Here is a 21,797-nt window from a genome sequence, read left to right as displayed (position 1 = left end):
GTGTTCCCGAATCTCTCACCCACCAACACCACTATGGGGGCCCCAATCTCTTCAAAAGATGCCCTCTTTTCTCCAGCAGTGACTGTCAGGTTAATTTCAGCCTGATGCTATACAAGGAAGCAAATCAATTCCTTTTAATGGAACAAGAAAAAAAGATCGATATAAAATTGCATTTTTCTTTCTAAATTGTTTAAAGAACAGGCAGATAATAATAGAGCTAAAACAATTGGTTGTTGAGAATCAGCAGGACTGCAATTACTCTTAACAGTTTTTTATTTATTAATATTTAGAAGCTGAGGTGTACGTTTGGGGATGACATTTAAATGATCAATAACCCCCTATGCAGTATTTACTCGCGCCACATACAATGATAGCAGCATGTGCTTGGTTGAGTAAGAAAAGATCTGTACTCCCTATTAGCTCAGTCAGTAGAGCATGAGACTCTTAATCTCAGGGCTGTGGGTTCGAGCCCGATGTTGGGCAAAAGATTCCTGCATTGCAGGGGATTGGACTAGATGATCCTCGTGGCCCCTTCCAACTCTGCAATTCTATGATTCCTGCCTTTTCTAAAGGCCTCAGTGGCCTTCCATAAACTTGCTATGTACTATACTTTGGAATGTTTTCAACCAGCGTGGTGCAGTGGTTAGAGTGTCAGACTCGGACCTGGGAGACCAGGGTTCAAATCCCCCCTCAGCCATTAAGCTCACTGGGTGACCTTGCGCCAGTCACTGCCTCTCAGCCTAACCTACCTCACAGGGTTGTTGAGGGAATTAAATGAGGAAGGGGAGAACCATGAATGCCACATTGAGCTCCTTTGATATCTGTGCTGAAAGTTAAGATGTCGAAATGGAAGTTGTTGAGTTTTGTGTTGCAATCAGGAGGCAAGCGGCTTAGCTATGTGCTGTCCCATAAAGTACAACCTAGCTGGTTCTGTCCATCTTCTTCCCCTTGGATTAGCAGAAATTCTGCAACAGGCTTGTGGGTTGGTTTTTTTTTTAAGGACCCCTGCCAGGGAGTGCTATAAACCCCTGTTGACATGCATGCTACATTACCCACACCTGCATGGAGCCTGAATTAGGCAACAGGGTGTCAGAAGTGGGACCGGACCTGCCTATTCAGGACAACATTCTATCCTTTACATTCAAAGACTCCAGAAGGGAGTGCAGAAGGTCTCAGGTTCAATGCATCTCCAGGTAGGGCTGGGAATGTCCACAGTCTGAAACCCCAAAGAGCTCCTGCCAGCCAGTGTGGACAACACTGAGCTAGATGGACCAAGAGGTCTGACTCGGTCTAAAGGCAAGCTTCCTATGCTCTAATATATAATGCATCCTAGAATGTTTCTACAGTACTTACTGACACATTATGCAGCTGCATTGTGTACGGTACATCACTTACCAAAGATAAATGGGTAGCAGGCATAGTTCCTTTTACGGATCCACACACTATTTATTTAGATTGTGCCTATAAATGATCATTATAGCTGAATTACTGGAACCACAGGGTAGGGCTAAATTCTGCAACCCTTTGTTATTTTTAATAGCACTTATTCACACAATTAGCATAATTGATTTCAACAGTACAACACAGGCGACAAAACAGCTACTCAGCTTGAGCAACAATTGCAGAAGCCACCTTACCATTATCACACCCTCCCACTCGCTTGCTTTCAATCGCTGTTTTCACCTCTTGGGCTGAATCTTTTTTCAGACTAGCCGATATTCTGCCTCTGGGGGATTTCTAGATGATCTCTTCTGCCACTGCACTACCAGTACTTCTGTCTTTTTTAAAAAAATGCTGTGGTTTTCTTATTCTTCCAGGATCCTTGCTTCCCCCACCCTCAAAGCATGATTTTAAATAAAACATCTTCTAGAGTCATGGATAAGAGCCAAGATATCTGCTAATCAAAGCAGAATATCTGAAAAGGGCAATATTTCATTATAAATATCACCTCTGCCCTTCCTTTGAAGTTTCCACAATCTCTCTCTCTCTATAAATGTAAACTGGGCATGTGGGTGTGTTTCCACTTTTCACCAAAACCGCTTGACCGATTGAGGTGAAATTTTGACACAACATCACATGCGAATGTCCGAAGGCTATAGGAAAGTTTGCTAAGACAGATGTGTCACCTATGCCAGGTAAAACCCCAAAACCCTGTGTTTCAGAACTCACAAATCATACGAAAGTGCATGCTGGGAGCACAGGAGAGGTTGCAAACCAGCACCCTCTAGTGACGGCTACACTGGTACTGCACCTAGAAAAGCTTCTCTCTCTCCACAGCATCTCGGCTCGGCTTTGCAGACTAGGCGGCTTTCCAGACTAGGCCGAGTGGAGGTGGGGACTTGCCTGGGTGCGGGATGGGGGGAGTAGGGGGAAGGATAGGTCATGGGTCGGAACAGGGGGGGCACAGGAATGTGCCTGTGTAAACATAACACGCGTAAAACAGGGGAACTCTGAAGGTGAGGGGAGTCTGAAGGGGGACTCTGAGCCTCCATTCAAGAGACTGAGCCACAGCAAAGCGTGGCAGAGCCAGCTAGTGCTTTATAAAATCTACATTTGCTACAAATTGTGATTGATGGGGTTGTATTTAATGCTAGGCCTACTCAAGGTTGACCCATTAAACTGATTGGAAATGTCTAAAAGCATTAATTTCAATGGGACTACTTTTGAGGAGGACTAGCAGTGGATATGATGCATGAAATGCTTATCAATTTCCATTGGTTACAGAGATAAACACCAGCACTTTGAATTGGGCATGGAAATGCAATTGGTCCAAATGTAGTGGCATCTGTTCGGCCTGTTTAGTTATGCACTTTGTGTGATTTTCCACAGCAAAAAAAGGGAAATGGCAGAAATCCAGTCAACTAATGTGGAAGGTGATGTGGCTAGCCCAATTCGTGAATCTCTGATTTATTTAATCTACATATTTGGGGGGCATGGAGAAAGTCTAAATCATGGGTAGGCAAACTAAGGCTCGGGGGCTGGATCTGGCCCAATCAACTTATCAATCAGCATGTTTTACATGAGTAGAATGTGTGCTTTTTATTGTAAATGCATCTCTGGGTTATTTTGGGGGCATAGGAATTCATTCACATTTTTTTCCAAAATATAGTCCAGCCCCCCAAAGGTCTGAGGGACAGTGGACCGGCCCACTGCTGAAAAAGTTTGCTGACCCCTGGTCTAAATCAAAGGATAGCTAATGTTGTACCTTCCAGTTGTTTTGGACCCAGTTCCCATCACCCCAGACAGGATGGCCAATGGTTAGGGATGATGACCCTCAGGACCCCTTCCAGCTCTACAATTCCATGATTCTATGGTCTCTAAATTAACCTCTTCAACCTCTTCAACAAGTATATGGAGTCTGATCAGTATGCCAGTCATTTTTGTGATTTGAATATTCTCCTGGCTACTATCCAGTCGCAAGCAAATTGCATTCTATATGGAACCAGAATGCCCTGGCAAAGTAGCTGTTTATGCAATTTTTTTCTTTTAAAAAAACCAAAACATCAAAACAAAATATAATTCTCTTCATTTAGGATTTCATAGTCATAAGCAATTGCTGAAATCATTTTTGTGTTTTACAAATCAGCGCCTAATAACCAGGACACTGGTATGCGACATGTACAAGCGAGATACAGCGATATGGAATCTAATTTACAAGGATAGCTATCTTGCCAGACCAATAATCTTAACAGCAAACTTGCTTTTTTGACATTTCTAATTATGAAGATGCTATCATCCCTCGGAGACAAATCACAATTATTTCCTTGCTTTGTTGGAGCATATGAGCCCGCCGTGTTTCCCCCCCTCTCCTCCATCGAGTCATATGCATAAACAAATAGCACTTAAAAGTAACAGTACATTCATTACTGTGGAATTAGAATGAATTCCCTATTAAAAATACCTATCACATCACTTAACAGCTAATTAGTTCATCATAATCAACACGATCACAGTGAATACTAAATGGTTATACAAGGATCATCTATTTGGTGGATGCAGAGCGGTGCTTTGTCGATGTACAGCCAGCCCTGTGAGGGTTCCTTGGCCACGAAATGCTCCAGCTCTGCTAAGAATAATGACACAATCTCTTGGGAAGGGCTGGTTATGTTGGCTTTCCCCCCTTTTTTTCAAGAACTGATGCCCCCTTCCAGGCAGTGTTGGCTAGCACCCATTGGTACTCTTCCCAATAGGTCTTGCCCCGATGAGGAAGTTGCAAGGACTGAAGGTCCTCACCTTCCCACTGCTCCCTAAGTCTCCTCCTCCCTCGGTTCCTTCCCCAGCGGCCTCAGTCTCATTTTTCTTGTCTCGCTTTGTTCCACCCTCTTCATACTTCTTCTGGGAGGAGAGCTGGTTGTAGTAAGAGGGGGAGACTCCTAGGCTTCTTCAGCAGCTTGCCTCATCTCTGCCTCTTGACCCACTTCAGCTTCTGCCTCTGCTTCTGGACTGCTCTCTGCCACAGCCCTGTCCTGCTCACTAAACCCTGTTGCCTCCTCAGCTTCCAACTCCACCTCCACACTGTCTGCTCCCTCTTCTCTCTCTGACCGCTCATCGTTGTCCCACCACCAATCCTCTGGCTCAGAGCCGGGTTCCCTTGCAGGTTCCTTAACTGGTGCTTCCCATCACTCCTTGCATCCAGCCAGTCCTTGACACAGAGCCACCACCTGACTGGCTATATAGAGAGGTCAGCAGGGCACTGCCCCTGTCGCCCTAGTGGACCAGCCTCCACTAGGAGGTATTTGTGACCTTCCAGATGCTTGTGGACTCCAATTCCCATCAGCTCCAATTAGCATGGCCAAAGGTCTGGGATGATGGGAGCTGTAGTCCAGCAACATCTGGAGGGCCACAGGTTCTGTACCTTTGCCCTACAGCTAATTATTAGGAGTCTCTATGTGTGCGCCTTCTTATAACAACCTATCCTGAGCTAAGGCCTCAATATCCCATAATTCTGATTTAGATTTCTGTATTGTCTAGGGCAGGCATCCCCAAACTTCGGCCCTCCAGATGTTTTGGATTTCAATTCCCATATTCCCCGACCACTGGTCCTGTTAGCTAGGGATCATGGGAGTTGTAGGCCAAAACATCTGGAGGGCCGCAGTTTGGGGATGCCTGGTCTAGGGTGTTTTGCAATAGCTTGTATACATAACAGCAACGATCATTGAAACAATCTGCCCAGTTTAAATGGGTGGTGGTGGGGTAAACACCTGAATAACTCTATATAAGGCATATATATTTATACTGCCTATATATTATAGATTTATACCAGGAACAGTTTAGGTTTATGGCCCCGGAGGGGAACGGTAGTCTGTATAAGTTGTAATCACTTTTATCATTTTACTATTTCACATCTCTGCATTGGTGTTTCAAGCTGCAAAGCAATTTTCACTTTCTGTTGGCCATTTTGCTCAAATAAATGTTTTTATACTGCGTGCTTCTTGCTAATTCCCTTACACTAGCTAAGGTAATATCGGCATTTACTGGTTATTTCCCCTGCAGTAATAAGCAAGGTAAGATTTCTAAGGTAACCGCAATGCTGTTCATCTTTATTATATTTTAAAGTGTTGTTGTTGTTGTTGTTGAGTCGTTTAGTCGTGTCCGACTCTTCGTGACCCCATGGACCATAGCACGCCAGGCACTCCTGTCTTGCACTGCCTCCCGTAGTTTGGTCAAACTCATGTTCGTAGCTTCGAGAACACTGTCCAACCATCTCGTCCTCTGTCGTCCCCTTCTCCTAGTGCCCTCAATCTTTCCCAACATCAGGGTCTTTTCCAAGGATTCTTCTCTTCTCATGAGGTGGCCAAAGTATTGGAGCCTCAGCTTCACGATCTGTCCTTCCAGTGAGCACCCAGGGTTGATTTCCTTCAGAATGGAGAGGTTTGATCTTCTTGCAGTCCATGGGACTCTCAAGAGTCTCTTCCAGCACCATAATTCAAAAGTGTTGGCGGTGCACAATTGTTTTCAGTAAAGATCTCCAAATGAGTAGTTCTGTTAGCACACGTAACGGATAAGCCTTCGCAAGTATGAGTTCAGAGATACCCAAGGAGATCTGGTGACACTCTGGTTCCTTCTTCTGAGGTACTGATGTGGGAGAGAATCTGCTTTGTGTGCAGAAGGTCCCTGGGTTCGATCCCCAGTTAGGGCTGGGAGGGGCTGCTTTCTGTATCCCTACAGAGACACGGCCAGTCAGTGTAGACAAAAGCCTCACTCCGTATAAGGCTTCCCATGTCCCAGTTGGATCGAGTTGTCTTTCCTAAACTCTGCACGATTTCCTCACCCTTCCAAATAGAAGGAACATAGAAAACTATGCCAACCCTTGCAGGAATGGATGCTCTGGCAGCCTGATTCAAATCTCTTCTCCTCTGCTTTGATCTCACATAATCCATTTTTAGGTTCTAATCCTTCAAAGCGCAGGTAACTGCGGGCAGTTAACCATGGCCTCTAAAGCGTCACAGATGAAATAAATTAACCGAAAAGGCAACAATATTGATGTAATATAACAAACGCCATGGATGTCGCCAAAAAAAGAAGGGAGAGAAGGGAGAGGATTTATCAAGGCAAAAGGCTCAAATTAGACTCAGGGAAATAATCTTTATTGATTCCATCTCCCATTTTGCTCTATTTCGGGCATATTAAAAGCCTGGTTGATCGATAACATAACTTCCCCTCCTTTTCTTTAGGACAATGAAACACGGACAGAAAAGAATCTTCACTTTCTCGCAGGGGGCAGCAGATCCAAAGGCAAACACGGCAAAGATAGGAAGCTGTTGTTTACTGAGTTCAGAGCATTGGCAGCATCAGAAGAACCCTGCCTGATCGGGCCCATCCAGCTCTGCATCCTGTTCTCACAGTGGCCAACCAGAGGCCCCAGTCGGAACCCCCAAAGCAAGAGCTGAGTGCAAGACTACTCCCACCCACTTGTGATTCCACACAACTGGCATTCAAAGGTATACTGCCCCCAACAGGAGAGGTGGAACACAGCAATTGTGGCCAGTAACCATCGATAGCTCTATCCCCCATTAGTCCACCCATTGACCAGTCTTGTCTAGGGATGGGGAACTGGATCTGGACGTTGGGCTGGATGCAGAATAGGCCCACCCTCCTCAGGTCACCTTTGCTAGGTGGGTGGGACTTCTCACCAGTCAATCACCTGGCACCAGGAGATTTGACTTCAAAGGAAGAATCAGGAGCTCACTCGAAGAGGGCACAGGACTCTTGCTTTCTTAGATGGGGGCCGTAGAAAAGGTGGAAGGCAGGGACCCTCAGTCCTGGCAACAGCTCCACAGAAGCAAGACCTACTGGGAAGGGTTTCTGAGACCACTACACCACATTGTATATTCATTTCCTTGAATAAAGTTTTAGCTTCGCTGACAACAGAGATCTGCATCTTTCCTCACTGACCTGTTTCCGACTCCAGCCCTGACACTCGTGAATAAGCAAGAGTCGTTGCTCTCCCTAGTGAGACTGTCAATCGGCTTTGCTTTGCTTCCCACTGTTGAAAAGGACTGTCTCGGTGAAATTTCAACCCCCCCCCCAATCTACTAAATTGCACCATCCTGCTTGGACTGTTTGCGCCAACCACACTCTGTTGTTGTTGTTGTTGTTGTTGACAACCTTTCAGCTATTTTAACCTTGATTAGAGGGGTTTTTTTTTTTGAGGGTTTCTTTTGGCAGTTCCAAAAAACAACAGCAACGCAACCCACGACACACGCCGTGGATATCAATTGAGGATACCGCAAATAAATTTGACATCAAGAGCGGAGGGAGAAGAGTGGAAACGGGACCAATTTATTTCGGGTACATTGCTTGTCAGATGGAGAAATGAAACATAATTTATGGTGTGACATTTCCAACAGCAAATAGATTCTAGCATAAGCAATTAACACTGGTTCTGTTTGGCAAGCTTTGGGAGATTACTCATAGGGGGTGCGTGTGTGTGTGCTGAGTTACAATAGCACACACATAACAAAATAGAGCCTTTCTGTCTTCACCACCTTACATCCAAATCCCTGTAGCTTAAAGTTTATGATAAAAATATATTCCACGTATGTTAACCCTGTACTGACTCAGGACAAGCGCCTGTTGCTAAGGTGGGGGTGTAACAATAGTCTGTTGCTAAGAAGGTGGGCAGGAACCAAAAGGTCTGCACCAACTCCATGGGAAAATCCTCTCCCCATGACATTCCCACTAAGGGGGGGGGATTTTGGAGGAGCCTTTCCTTCTTAAAGAAGACAGAAACTTGCCTCATACTATATCAGACTATTTGTCCATCCGTTTTGTCTACACTGGCCGGTTCTCCAGGGACTAGGGGCGGGGGAGAAGTTCAATTCAGATTGCATTTAAAGGTGATTCTACCTAATCTGCATTTCCCAAAACAACACAAGAAGCAAAACACAGCCATCTCTTGAAATTCACACTTCTCTCTGAATTTTGTAATGCCACTCTCCCGCCAAGCAAAGAGTATGAAAACACATATGGCCAGGGTACAGTGTCTGTAAAAAGGCATCTACTTGCAAATTAATTATATTAAGGAAAATTGCTTCGCAATACATCAAGCAAAATGCCATGTATATATATATATATATATATATATATATATATATATATATATATATATATTTGTATTTTAGGAGAAATTTGCACTAAAACGCTGATCAATTTTCATGAGGACTTACAGAAAAAACATAGTTGCAAACTGATGTGGAAATGTGGGGAACTGAACTTTAAGACTGGAAACATGAAGAACTGAGAGAGAAACCAAAACTGAGATCTACCCATCCATAGGGGCATCTCATACTCTCATATGTCCTGCCTAATTTGGCCCCGCTCTAACCACCTTCTTTGACCACTCCTGCCCTAACCGTGGCAAGGGTCTCTTATATCTAAACACATCCGTGAAAGCCCCCCCCCCTTTAATTTAAAGCCTTCCAGGGACAGAGGATTCCTGATATCCCCATGAGCTTACTGCGTTCCTGGAAATGCTCTGATAGTTAAGAAGCGTTTCCTAAAGTTTAAATGACTGAGAAGCCGTCAGGGTTGACGTGCACAATCTGGAGTACTTGGTGTAGCACTAAGAGAAAGTGGGGCTTAGCTATCGTGTGGGCATCTTCTGAAAAAGCCACCATGCCTGTTTCCATTTCTGTGAAATTCCACTGCGGTAAAGCAAGAGGCACTTGGAAGCAGCTGGGAGCCCGGCAGTTGGGTCCTGCTTGCCTGGTTGCAGTTAACTCTACAGCAGCTCCCAATCAACAGGATTAGATGATGCAAAAAAATGAAAAAAGAAAGGGGCTGAATAATCCTCTAACATTGCATAGTCACTATATCTTTAATATGATCCCACTAATCCAATTAAGGCCCAAAGGAAACCACATCTCAAATGCCATGCTTCAATGTGATTTGCTCTCTATCTCCTAACCATTCATTAACAAGACATATTTTTAAACCAAGCTTTCCTGCCTTTCAAGCTGGTGCTTGTTGATCTGAAGTGAAGCAGGGCCCCCTCTCCCATCCTCGCTTCCCCTTCCTTTAAAAAAACAACCCAGTTCTCTCTGATTCTTCCCTGCCAAATATAGCTTCCTCCCAAGTTCACTTCTTTCCCTCTCCTTTCAAATTTGAACAGAGGTTGGATTCTTTAGTTGAGATTCCTACATGGCAGGGGGTTGGACTAGATGACTCTCAGGCCCCTTTCCACTAAAAAAAATCCTATGATTCTAAGTGTGGGATGGAAGGAGATGAAAGAAAAGTGCGGAAAGTCATTTTTTTGTGTGAACATTACTCCTACCCCATCCATGTGTGCGTGTGTGCGCGTGCACAAACTAAACTTCAGCAAAAATCCAGCTTCCCTTTGTGCATCCATTGCTTTTATTCATTAGGAAAGCACAGCAAGAAATCCTGCGCTAAAAAACAACCCACCCTTCTATTTTGGAAATAGCATTGCTCCAGGTAAGGAAAGTATTATTTTAAAAAATAATATAATATTTTTTTTTGGGGGGGGGGAATCTATCAGAACCCTATAAGTATTTAGCAATGCCATAATTACATTCCTCCAGTATGCAAACCCAAAGGAACATATGGCCCTTTTACAGCAGGCAGATTTCAGTGCAACTGTGAACCCGATGTGTGCTCCTTTTTAATTACACATGTGCCTGCTGAGGACATATGATTGAGTCTAGCAAAGCTAATTCACAACCAGCATGAGAGCAGGCATTAATATTAAATATTACACCCTGGCTGGTTCTCCGGACTATCAATTATCCCCAGAGATGGGGACAAAATGGAAATTGGCAGGAGTCGATTCCTGGGCCAATGGGAAGTGATGCTGACACAAGCATAGCGCATCTTGGAAATAAAAAGAAAGTGGCCAGGCTCCTGTCTGCATTTGTTTTACCCTACACCCTGATCCCCCCCAGCGTGGCACCCATGGGTGCTCTGACACCTGCAAACATTCAGGTTGGTGCCTCTCAAGACCTCCTGTCCCTCTAATTTTTAAATGGCTTTAGGGTGGGGCAGGTGCCTGTTTTTTTAATAGGGTACTGCCTCCCTTTTTGATATATGTTTAATTCATTTTAAGGTCTGTGAAGATGTTTTGTCTGGTTTTTTTGGGGGGTGTGTGTGTGCTTTTAAGGACTGCTGATTTTCCTTCTGTGAAATGGGTATTTTGTGGTCCTCACAATAGATTTCAAAATGTGTTGGGGACCCCAAAGTAGTAAAATGTTCCAGGGGCAATGCTTTGCCAGGGCTTGGCTTCCTTGGAGAGGAGAGGTCACAGAATCGTAGAATTGTAGAGTTGGAAAGGACTCCAAGAGTTATATAGTCCAATCCCCTGTGATGCAGGAATCACAGCTGAAGAATCCCTGGCAGATGACCACCCAACCTTGGTTTAGAAACTTCCAACCAAGGAGAGTCCACCAAGGAGCTCACTGCAGATTTAGAGCAATTACTTTCAAATATGCAAGCCGGGCATAGGCCAGGGGTAGGGAACTGCATCTCTCCAGATGTTATGAGACTGCAGCTCCTATCATCCCTTAACATTGGCTATGCTGAATGCGGTTGATGGGAGCTGGAGTCTAAGCAATACCAGGAAAGATTCTAGAGCAGATCATTAAGCAAACAGTCTGTGAGCACCTTGAAAGGAAAGCTGTGATCACTAAAAGTCAGCATGGGTTTCAGAAAAATAGGTCATGTCAGACTAATCTGATCTCATTTTTTGACAGAGTCACAAGCCTGGTAGATGAAGGGAACGCTGTGGATGTAGCCTATCTTGATTTCAGCAAAGCCTTTGACAAGGTGCCCCATTATATTATTGTAAAGAAGCTAGTAAAATGCAGGCTAGACAATGCTACCATTCAGTGGATTTGTATCTGGCTGACTGACCGAACCCAAAGGGTGCTCATCAATGGCTCCTCTTCATCTTGGAGAGAAGTGACTAGTGGGGTGCCACAGGGTTCTGTCTTGGGCCCAGTCTTATTCAACATCTTTATCAATGACTTGGATGATGGGCTTGAGGGCATCCTGATCAAGTTTGCAGATGACACCAAATTGGGAGGGGTGGCTAATACCCCAGAGGACAGGATCACACTTCAAAATGACCTTAACAGATTAGACAACTGGGCCAAAGCAAACAAGATGAATTTTAACAGGGAGAAATGTAAAGTACTACACTTGGGCAAAAAAATAAAAATAAAAATAAAAATGAAAGGCACAAATACAGGATGGGAGACACCTGGCTTGAGAGCAGTACATGTGAAAAGGATCCAGGAGTCTTGGTAGACCACAAACTTGACATGAGTCAACAGTGTGATGCAGCAGCTAAAAAAGCCAATGAAATTCTGGGCTGCATCAATAGGAGTATAGCATCTAGATCAAGGGAAGTAATAGTATCACTGTATTCTGCTCTGGTCAGACCTCACCTGGAGTACTGTGTCCAGTTCTGGGCACCACAGTTCAAGAAGGATACTGACAAGCTGGAACGTGTCCAGAGGAGGGCAACCAAAATGGTCAAAGGCCTGGAAACAATGCCTTATAAAGAACGGCTTAGGGAGCTGGGCATGTTTAGCCTGGAGAAAAGAAGGTTAAGGGGGGGATATGATAGCCATGTTCAAATATATTAAAGGATGCCATATAGAGGAGGGAGAAAGGTTGTTTTCTGCTGCTCCAGAGAATCGGACATGGAGCAATGGATTCAAACTACAAGAAAGAAGATTCCACCTAACATTAGGAAGAACTTCCTGACAGTAAGAGCAGTTCGACAGTGGAATTTGCTGCCAAGGAGTGTGGTGGAGTCTCCTTCTTTGGAGGTCTTTAAGCAGAGGCTTGACAGCCAGCTGTCAAGAATGCTTTGATGGTGTTTCCTGCTTGGCAGGGGGTTGGACTGGATGGCCCTTGTGGTCTCTTCCAACTCTATGATTCTATTAAATTGGAGGGCAATAGATTTTGCACCTCCAGCAACAACAGAGGCTAATTGCTTAAGCACTCTTATCAAATCAGCAGATCCATTGCCCCACATCAGATCCCCGGAGAGAGCTCTCCCAATATATTTTCAGCCTTCCTGGGAAACAGCTCAATTCTCTCTCCATATGTCTGTCTCCCAAATTTTAAACACAGCTTCTCTCATACACAGACTTCACACATCAACCCCAACCCATTGAGGAAGAAGGTGTTCCACTTTCCCCAAATGGCTTTTCACATTCCGGGGAAGATGGGGGAGGGGGAAATCACCCTCTAACAATTAGTGCCCTTAAAGAGACATCCATCCCTCATCTTCACCTAATTACCTGCAATTTTTTTCCAAACAAAGGATGTGGCCAGCACAAATTGGTCACTGACCACTAAGGGACATCAGACAGTCACTCTGGCCCATTAATTCCCTTTCATCCAAATCCAAGACTCATTCGAGGCAATCAGGTAAAAAGCAACATTATTCCAATGATAGTGACAATTCTGTCTCCCTTGCTCTTCGCAACAAGGCTGTTGTTTACTGGGGCACCAAGGGTGCCGAGAGTCCTTAGGAGGCCCCTATTCCCCTCACAAAGTTACAATTCTCAGAGTGGCTTGACAATCAAGCCCTCTTCACAGGGAACTCTGGGAATTGTAGTTCTGAGAGCAGAACAGAGGGTTTCCTAACAACTCAGCACTCTTAACAAACTACAGCTCCCAGAAGTCTTGGGTGGGATACTATGACTGTTTAAAGTGGTATCATATTTTGGGGAAGCTTTTAATGTTATCCTAGTTTCTGGAAGCTTTTAATGTTTGTTGTTGTTGTTGTTGTTGTTGTTGTTGTTGTTACCATCTTTGCTGGAAGATAATAATAATAATAATAATAATAATAATAATAATAATAATAATGTATCATAGTGCTTTAAATGTATGGTGTGAATGTGGCCTAATTTTGCATATGTCTTTCCTGGTATCTGTGAGTGCAGCGTAAACAACTGCAAGCGCCCAGAATTTGAAACCCAGATTGATGCCCCAGTGGGTGTCAAGGGGAGAGTTTGCAAATGCCAGGGGTCGGGCAGCAAAACGCAGCACTTGCCCTGCCTTACCTTGTCCCTTATTTCCATGTTGTTCAACATGGATGGAAGTGAAGAAAGCTCAAAAAGGGCTACCCATTTTTTTTCTTTTCTTGGCAGCAGAAACATGTTATTAACCAACAAGCAGGCCTGCTGCACAGGGACATTTAAATGACAGTCATATCCCTTTAGAGGTTATTAAGAATCGTAATTGTGCATTTTCAAGATCCCAGCAATAACTGCTTTAGGACGGGTGTTCGAAATGCTGAACTAATGCTTGCTTGAAGCCTGAACTTCCAGCTATGTTGAAAGTGTATATTGAGTACTAGAATATGTTCTCCATTTGCATTTCATTCCATTTAATTGAAAAAAATACAGAGCAATCTATTTTTCCCTTCTGGGTAATTAAAAGAAAATAAGCTTAAAAAACAACAACCAGCAATTTCAGGTATGCAAAACTTGAGAGAGCATTTTACACCAGAAAGTAATTTATATGTGAACTTCCGAGTTCCAGAAGACGCTGTTCTTTAATCAATCAGCTGCTTCAACGAGGAATTTAATACTGGAGTGTATACGTTTAATAGCTCAGAATACAGATTTCGTGCCGAAAATTATGGAACTGCTGGGTTGTTGTTTTTTAATACGACATTGTTTGGGATTTGATTGACAGTCTCTTCAGGGACAACAGAATGCAGATGGGCATATGCACTGATCAAAACTCGCTCCAAAACTCTAGGTCTGAGGAGAAGGAACAGAAGGAGGGAATGCCATTTCACACAGTGTGTAGTTTGACATATGGCATTTCCTTCCTCACGATGAGGTAATGGCCACCAACCAACAGCAAACGAGAGATATTTATGGAGGTATTAGAATGTAAGGAGAGTGCAAGAAGGCCCTGGATCAGGCCAGTGGCCCTTCTAGTCCAGCCTCCTGTTCTCAAGGTGGCCAATCAGATGCCAGTGGGAAGCCCAGAAGCAGGACCCCCAGTGCAACAGCATTCTCACCTCCTGTGTTTTCAACAACTGGTATTCAGAAGCATTACTGCCTCTGAAGATGGAGGCAGAACACAGCCATATGGGCTAGTAGCCGCCAGAGATCTTCACCTCCACCAATTTGTCCACCCATTTTAAAGCCATCCAACATGGCGGCCTCCGGTGACAACAAATCCCACAGTTTAACTATGCCCTTTGTGAAGAAGTACCTTCTTTTGTCTGTCCTGAGGATAAGGCTGGCCATGGCTATTTGCTACCCACAAAGGCCCTGTGCTTCTGAAGACCAGTTGCTGGGGAACAATTGCTTGTTAGCCAGTGTCGGAAAAGGATGCTAGGCCAGATGGGCTGATCGAGCAGAGCTCTCCTCAACGTTTTTCTAGTCTAACCATCTGCCTATGTTACAGGTAGGTAGCCGTGTTGGTCTGACATAGTCAAAACAAATAAAATAAAATAAAATTCCTTCCAGTTGCACCTTAGAGACCAACTAAGTTTGTCATAGGTATGAGCTTTCGTGAGCATGCACACTTCTTCAGATACACTGAAACAGAAGTCACCAGACCCTTATGTATAGTCAGAGGGTGGGGAGGGGTATTACTCAGAAGGGTGGTGGGAATGGGTGATTGGCTGATAGGAGTGGTAAACCTGTTGACTGTTAACGACTGCAATTGGTCTTTGCAGGAAAAAGCAAGGGGTGAGATGGCTAAAGAAAGCTTTATCATGTATACGGTAATGAGATAAGAATCCAATGTCTTTATTCAGACCAGGTCTCTCCATGGTTTTAAGCTTGGTAATGAGTTGCAATTCAGCAACTTCTCTTTCCAGTCTGTTTCTGAAATTTTTCTGTAATAAGACAGCTACTTTGAGATCTTGTATAGACTGTCCCGGGAGACTGAAGTATTCTACTGCCTATGTGTTTGATTTCTGTGAGTAGAGGGGCTTGGTTGAAATGTGACTGAATCCAGCAATTCTGTCCCCAGATTACTAGCAAGCAAGATCGACAGTGTCCATCTTGAAGCAAGCAAGTAGAGCTGATGAAGAAGGCAGCCAAGCAGTAGAGTGAGCAATGTGTTAGCATGCACTGTCATTAGCATTCAAAGCCCTAAATGGTGGGAGCCCCAAATACCTGAAATACCACCTCCTTCCCTACAGACCCTCTCGGGTGCTAAGATCTGTGGAGGATGCCCTCTTGAAGCTCAGGTGGCGGCGGCTCGGGAGAGGGCGTTCTCTGTGGCGGCCCCTAAGTCGTGAAACTCCCTCCCCACACGTGACACTCAAGAGCACATTTTTAGGGCTCCCTGTATTTTTGCAATTTTATGCTATTTGAAAATAGGGAGTGGCAGCCACACCTCTCCTTTCCCCATGGGCCGACTTACCTTCCAGAGGGCAGAAACGAGTCACTTGCTCCGGCATCAGCTTCCCCTGCTTGTGCTGACAGTACACCTCGGCAACCTCCTGCCGACACTGCTTGGATTTGGCTCGGGAGAGCGCGGAGATGGCCTCCTTGCCCGAGATTTCGCATTTGGGGGGCTGCTCGTAGGCGAGTTCAGGAGAGCTGTTCCCATTCTTCTTCAGATGGTGCTGCCTGGCCTGGGATCTGTGGATGTCTTTCAGCTGGCTGCCGTTGATGCTGGTCTTTGGGACCGGGTGGCCATACTGCAGCACCTCGTTGGAGCTTTTCCCCAGGAGCGAGTTCTCCTTCACCTTCTCCTCCTGCTCCAGCTTCCTCCGCAAACGCTCCTTCTGCTTGCTCAGGGGCTTTTTCACCAGCTCCACCTGGTGCTTCTGCTTCTGTGTCCTGGGAGCAAAGTTGCTATTGTCTATATTTTCCAAGTCCTTGGGGACGGAGTTCTCGTTGTTGCTGTCCGTCCGCATTTTCTCCTTCGGTCGGTGGGAAAAGTAGCCGTCCTGCATAAGCAAAGGGGAAAAGCGATTATTGCTCTGATAATTCGGGGTGGTCACTGGCCTGTGGGGATCTGCAAGGTGCTTGACACTGAATCAGACTGTTGGCCCATTTTCACATCTGCACCAGACCTTGAAAGCACATTCAATGCACATTTAATAGCTCCTTCCAAAGAATCATGGGAACATGAATCATTGTTTGTGAAGGGTGCTGGGAAATGTAGCAATGTGGAACATCTGGAGGGCACCATGCTAATGACTCCTGGAATATGGAACTGGCATCATTTCTCCTCTGTCTCTTCCATTCTGTTTTTTTTAAAAAAATCTCTTTTAAAATGGATTTTCTTGAGCTATATAAGCTCTTTAAAGTTCCTGTTGATATATGAAGCTGCATGGAAGTTAGAACTGTGTAGAACACAGCAGGGAAGATGATGAGGACCAAACTAGAATTAGTTAGCTCTGACAAGGCTATGGGTTTGCCACTCTTGCCTTACTGGCATTGGGAGGCTAGTCCCTACCAACTTCTGCCTGCCTGCCTGCCTGCCTGCCTGCCTTCCTTCCTTCCTGGTCTTCCAATTGGAGAGATGGCTTCGATCCCATCCATTTTATGGTTCTGTTCCACTGTGCTGTTCACTACATTATTTTAAAATGTGTTTTTGTTGTGATGCTTTATGACTAGGATGTGTTTTTTGTGTGTGGGTGAGGGTTTTTTTTTTTACATGGAGAGCTGCTTTGGCTCCCTTTGGGTCAAAATGCAGCCTAGAACGATTGATATAAATAATAAGTAAAATGAATTCCGCTCTGGGGCACAGAGCCATTCAGCACAGCCGAATTCAGAGGAAGCATTCTGCATGTTTGCCGCCCTACATTCAAACTCTTTGCTCTCGGTAGTTTTGGGTCATTATCGCTTTGAAAAGAAAACATAATTCAAGCAGAGCAAGACAAATGTAAAAAATGTAAAGCTTATTAACATTATACCCAGAACTTCTCTACTGAAATGTCGCTCCCACTGCTGTGACAGACTAAGTATTATTCATTTGCATGATTTGTTGTCCTGTTTTCTTTATCCTCAAGCAATTGCTACAAATTGGGGTTACTTATGCTAATTGAACATGGCGGCTTCTTTCGTTTTAATGAGATTATTGGGATGTTCTTGCGTTTTGTGGGGGCTGGGATCCCCCCCAGCCCCTCACGGACGAGAACCACAGAATCTATTTTGTAATGATACAATTAATATTAATATTAGTCGCTGTGCATGCGCAGTTGTTCATATGTTTTGGAAAGGAATGGCAGAAACACAGTAGTGTTTTACGATGCCTTGCCAATGTCCTCAGCCTGATTTCTTTGCGGTTATGACATGGGTTGGGTATAGATAACATATACAGAAATTATACATACGTTGCTCAAAAAAACACACCTGCATGTATGAAAACTGAAGGAAAAAACTTGAATGATTTAATGCAGGGGTAGCCAATAAGGTATCATCTAGTTGTTGCTGGACTTCCACACCAATCGTCCTTGACCATGGGGTTGGGAGTCCAGTTGTATCTGGAGAGCAGCCACATTGGCCAGCCCTGGTTTCGAGGGAACATTTCTAGACAAGTGGATAAAAATATCTTCCAAGAAAGTAGGAAGAGCCCTGCTGGATTAGGCCACAGGCCTATCTAGTCCAGCACCCTAAGTCTCTGATAGCTCAATTGGTTAGAGCGTGGCACTGATAGTGCCAAGGTTGCAGGTTCAATCCCCATATGGGACAGCTGCATATTCTTTTGTTGCAGAGGACTGGACTAGATGATCCTCAGGGTCCCTTCCAACTCTATGATCCTGTTCTCACAGCGGCCAACCAGATGTCTCTTGGTAAGTCTGCAAGCAGAATCTTAGCGCAAGAGCACTCTCCCCCATCCACTAGTTTCCGACAACTGCCATTCAAAGCCATTGCGGCTAGTGGACATTGATAGCCTTATCCTCCAAAAAAGAACACCAGGTTTTCAGAAAATTTAACGGTTGGTGCAAGGTGGCGATTTTTATCGGAACCGCAGGATGCTCCCCAAGTTGTGATCTCAACGGAAATCCTCCCTTCCACTTGTGACCAGCCTTTGAAAAAACACACATCGCTCTTATTGGTGCCTTTGTTCCCACTGGGACCATTCATTCCTTCCCTGCCTACCATATTTCATTTATTGATTTAGAAAATTTAGAGGCATGCGCATGCTTTCCAAGCAGTACAAACAAAACCATAGATCAAACGTGGCCGAAACCCACAAACCAATTAAAAACCATCACCATTAACAATGAAGATAAAAATTAATAGAACTTAGGAGACTAGTACACACGTGCCATGGCTGTGCCCTTTTGAGCTCCAACCTGGCTGTTTCCCAGGCTAATAAAAAAAGTGGACTGAGAACACTCCATGGTTAAAGCCCCGTTGAAAGTCTCTATTAATTTCCCTCCCGGCTCCCAGCTCTCAAGAACCAGCATCTGCTCATCGCTTGCTATCAGTTGCTTTCTCTAAACTGTTCCCGGTTACTCCAAAAGCAGATGTTCCTAACACACTTCACTGAGCTGAGTGAAAAAGCATTTAAAAAGCACGAGTGGAAAAATGGGAAACAAGGTGAACTTAAAAAATAAAATAAAAACAAAAAACAAAACCTGGAGATGTTTTAAAGCCTCTGCTCCTCCAAACAGCTGTTTGCCTTATGCTGAAAAGCCTGTTTCCCATGCCATTTGTAGGGCGGAAACACTGCGAGCAGGTGGCCAATGTGTTAACATGGCTAAGCTGAGCCATGAAGGTCAAGAGCTGGCATTTGGCCCGGTTCCATTTCTCAGCTCAACATTGCCCCCCTCCCCCCCAAATCCCCCATAACCCCCATAACCCTTTGCTCTCTATAACTGCCTCAAGCTCCTTCAAGAAGAAGAGGGATAAAATTTGACAATATAAACAGGCTGAGGCTTTTTCTTATCGTTATTGTTAGGGTCAACGTGCATTAGGCTTTGCAGGAGGGGTGGGAAGCCTTATGCTTTGGGGTGGGGGCAAATACAGTGCTCAGGACTCCCCCCCCCAGGCCACCCCACTCCTCAGACACTTCCTTCTCAGACACTTCCTTCTCTTCCAGACAACACGCGTCACTAGGTCTGTGGTGCAGCTGCTTTGGGAATACTGTGTTCTGGTTGCCTCACCTATGGTAAGAGTTGGAAAAGGTTCAGATAAGCACAACTAGAATGATCAAAGGGATCAGGGCCGGATTTAGGTTTGGTGAGGCCCTAAGCTACTGGAGGTAATGGGGCCCTTTATATGTCCAGCTGTCCTTTGTCAACAACAAATTGTGGCTGTTTTTTGTCTTGAATATATGCTATATGATAATTTATGGACCTAATAGGTATCTAAAGCCATTTGCACGTGTTGCCATGCAACCAGTCCATGCAGAATGTAGACATCCTATATATAGAAATGAGCAAACCAGTGATATTTTGGGGAGCCGGCTAGCAGGCAGGGCCCATGACTTACATCATAGGAGCCTACACAACACAAAACACTGTTGCTGCATGTAGGTTTTATTTTATTTGTTTCTTTAATCTTATATTTTGGAAATGTACATCCCATTTTTTCCCCTTTACTTTTTTGGGGGCCCCCAAAAGAGTGAGGCCCTAAGCTATAGCTTGTTTAGCTTATATGTCAACCTGGCAGTGAAGGGGATGGAGTGACTGTCTTATAGGGAAAGGTTGCACTGTTTTGAACTTTTTAGTTTGGAGGAAAGGCGAGTCAAGGTGACAGAAGTTTTTAAAATTATGTGTGGCATGGAGAGAGCAGACAGAGTAAAGTATTCCTCCTCTCTCTCTCATAATACTAGAACTCGTGGGCATCCAATGAAGCTGAATGCTGGAAGATTCGGGACAGTACTTCTTCATGTAGTGCAGAGTTGAACTACGGAACTCGCTCCCACAGGAGGCAGTGATGGCCACTAATGTGGATGGCTTTAAAAGAGGAGTGGGCCAACTCATGGGGGAGAAGGCTATCAATGGCTACTGGCCAGGATGGCTCTGCTCTGTCTCCACAGGCAGAGACAAGCAATGCTTCTGAATACCAGTTGCTGTAAATGACAAGGAGGGGAGCGCGGTCTTACACTTGGGTCCTGCTCGAGGGTTTCCTGCGGCTACTGGTTGGCCACTGTGAGAAGAACCAATGGCCTGATCCAGCAGGGTTCTTCCTGCTTATTTTGCACCCTCTTCCAAGTGTTTTTGAGTGGCTGGTATGTGTCCTGGTTCTCTGATAATGCCTCTGCCTTGCCTGGGTGGTGGATGATAGAGCCCAGGGATGAGGGGGAGATGTAGTCCAGCAACACCTGGAAGGCACAGACCTCCCTGACCCTACTATAGTGGAGCCTCTCACACACTTTTGGCTGCAGTTGCAGTTGGGCTATGCCGGTTGGCAAAAGACATAAGGAAAGCAAATGTACATCAAACCCTTGTAGCTTAAGCATACGTTGGTTTCCTCCTCTGCCCTACCCACATCTCTCCTAGGCCGTCCCTTTCGGCGTTGAACTGGTCAGATCGGGAGCAGGGCCTTTTGTGCTGTGGCCCTGATATAAAGGAACAGATTACCAGGAGAGGTTTCCCCACGATACTTATAACAATCAGTGAAAAATGCATATAAACTTACAGGCTTGTTGCCTAGCTTGTTGTTCCCGGCTCCCTTTTTAAAGAAAGAAACTGTTAATAGCCAATTGGTTTAAATATTATTCTTTGTTATGTGGCAGATACCTTGAATTTCAGAAAGATGGCGCAAGGCTTGAAACGGGAGACAGACTCCGAGATAAACAAAAGATAACAGATCCAGGTGATCTCACAATTGTTTTGGATAGCATGACATTAAAAAAAACTCACACCCAACAACTCAGCCAGATCCATTTTATATTCCACCTGTTCTCTCAACATCCAGCTCTTTTCATTAAGGGGAAAAAAACAACAACAAACCTCTCTCAAAAAGCTGTTCCGCATTTGAGAGAGACGTTTTCTCCATTTCAGTCATGATGAAGAAAAAATAATGAACTTTATTGGAAGAAATAGCTCATAAGCAATGAGCCTCCTTGGAAATCTAGCCAGTTGGACAGATCTGGGCAAGAGCAAAGCCAAAGACAGCAGATGGGAGAAAGAACAGATGTTAATGCAGTTTGCTCTTTCCATATGCTTTCCTCCTTTAATTTTTTTTAAAATTAAATTGCACTTTAACAATTGTTGGTTTCTGAAAATTCAGAGGCTGCAGACATTAACTGAGGATTGCAATCAGACTCTTGTGTTGTTCCTTCTGCAGAGAAAAACATAAAACTGAAGAACTGCAGAATCAAGCCAGTGGTCCAAGAACGTAGCCCAGCATCCTGTTCTCAAGGTGGTCAACCAGATGCTCATG

The 21,797-nt window shown here is 44.6% G+C and overlaps 1 protein-coding gene across 1 annotated transcript in view; it reads right to left on the bottom strand.

The window, feature by feature from the left end:
- Positions 1 to 21,797, bottom strand: part of XYLT1 (xylosyltransferase 1) — a 188,971-nt gene that overhangs the window by 62,259 nt on the left and 104,915 nt on the right. The window contains exon 3 of the mRNA XM_035130694.3: positions 15,868 to 16,399. Within this exon, the coding sequence (XP_034986585.3) occupies positions 15,868 to 16,399 (532 nt within the window). The remainder of the gene's footprint in view (positions 1 to 15,867; positions 16,400 to 21,797) is intronic.

Source organism: Zootoca vivipara, chromosome 13, assembly GCF_965207765.1.
Source record: "Zootoca vivipara chromosome 13, rZooViv2.hap1.1, whole genome shotgun sequence".
Taxonomy (NCBI): Eukaryota; Metazoa; Chordata; class Lepidosauria; order Squamata; family Lacertidae; genus Zootoca; species Zootoca vivipara.
This window is presented reverse-complemented; position numbering and strand designations above follow the sequence as displayed.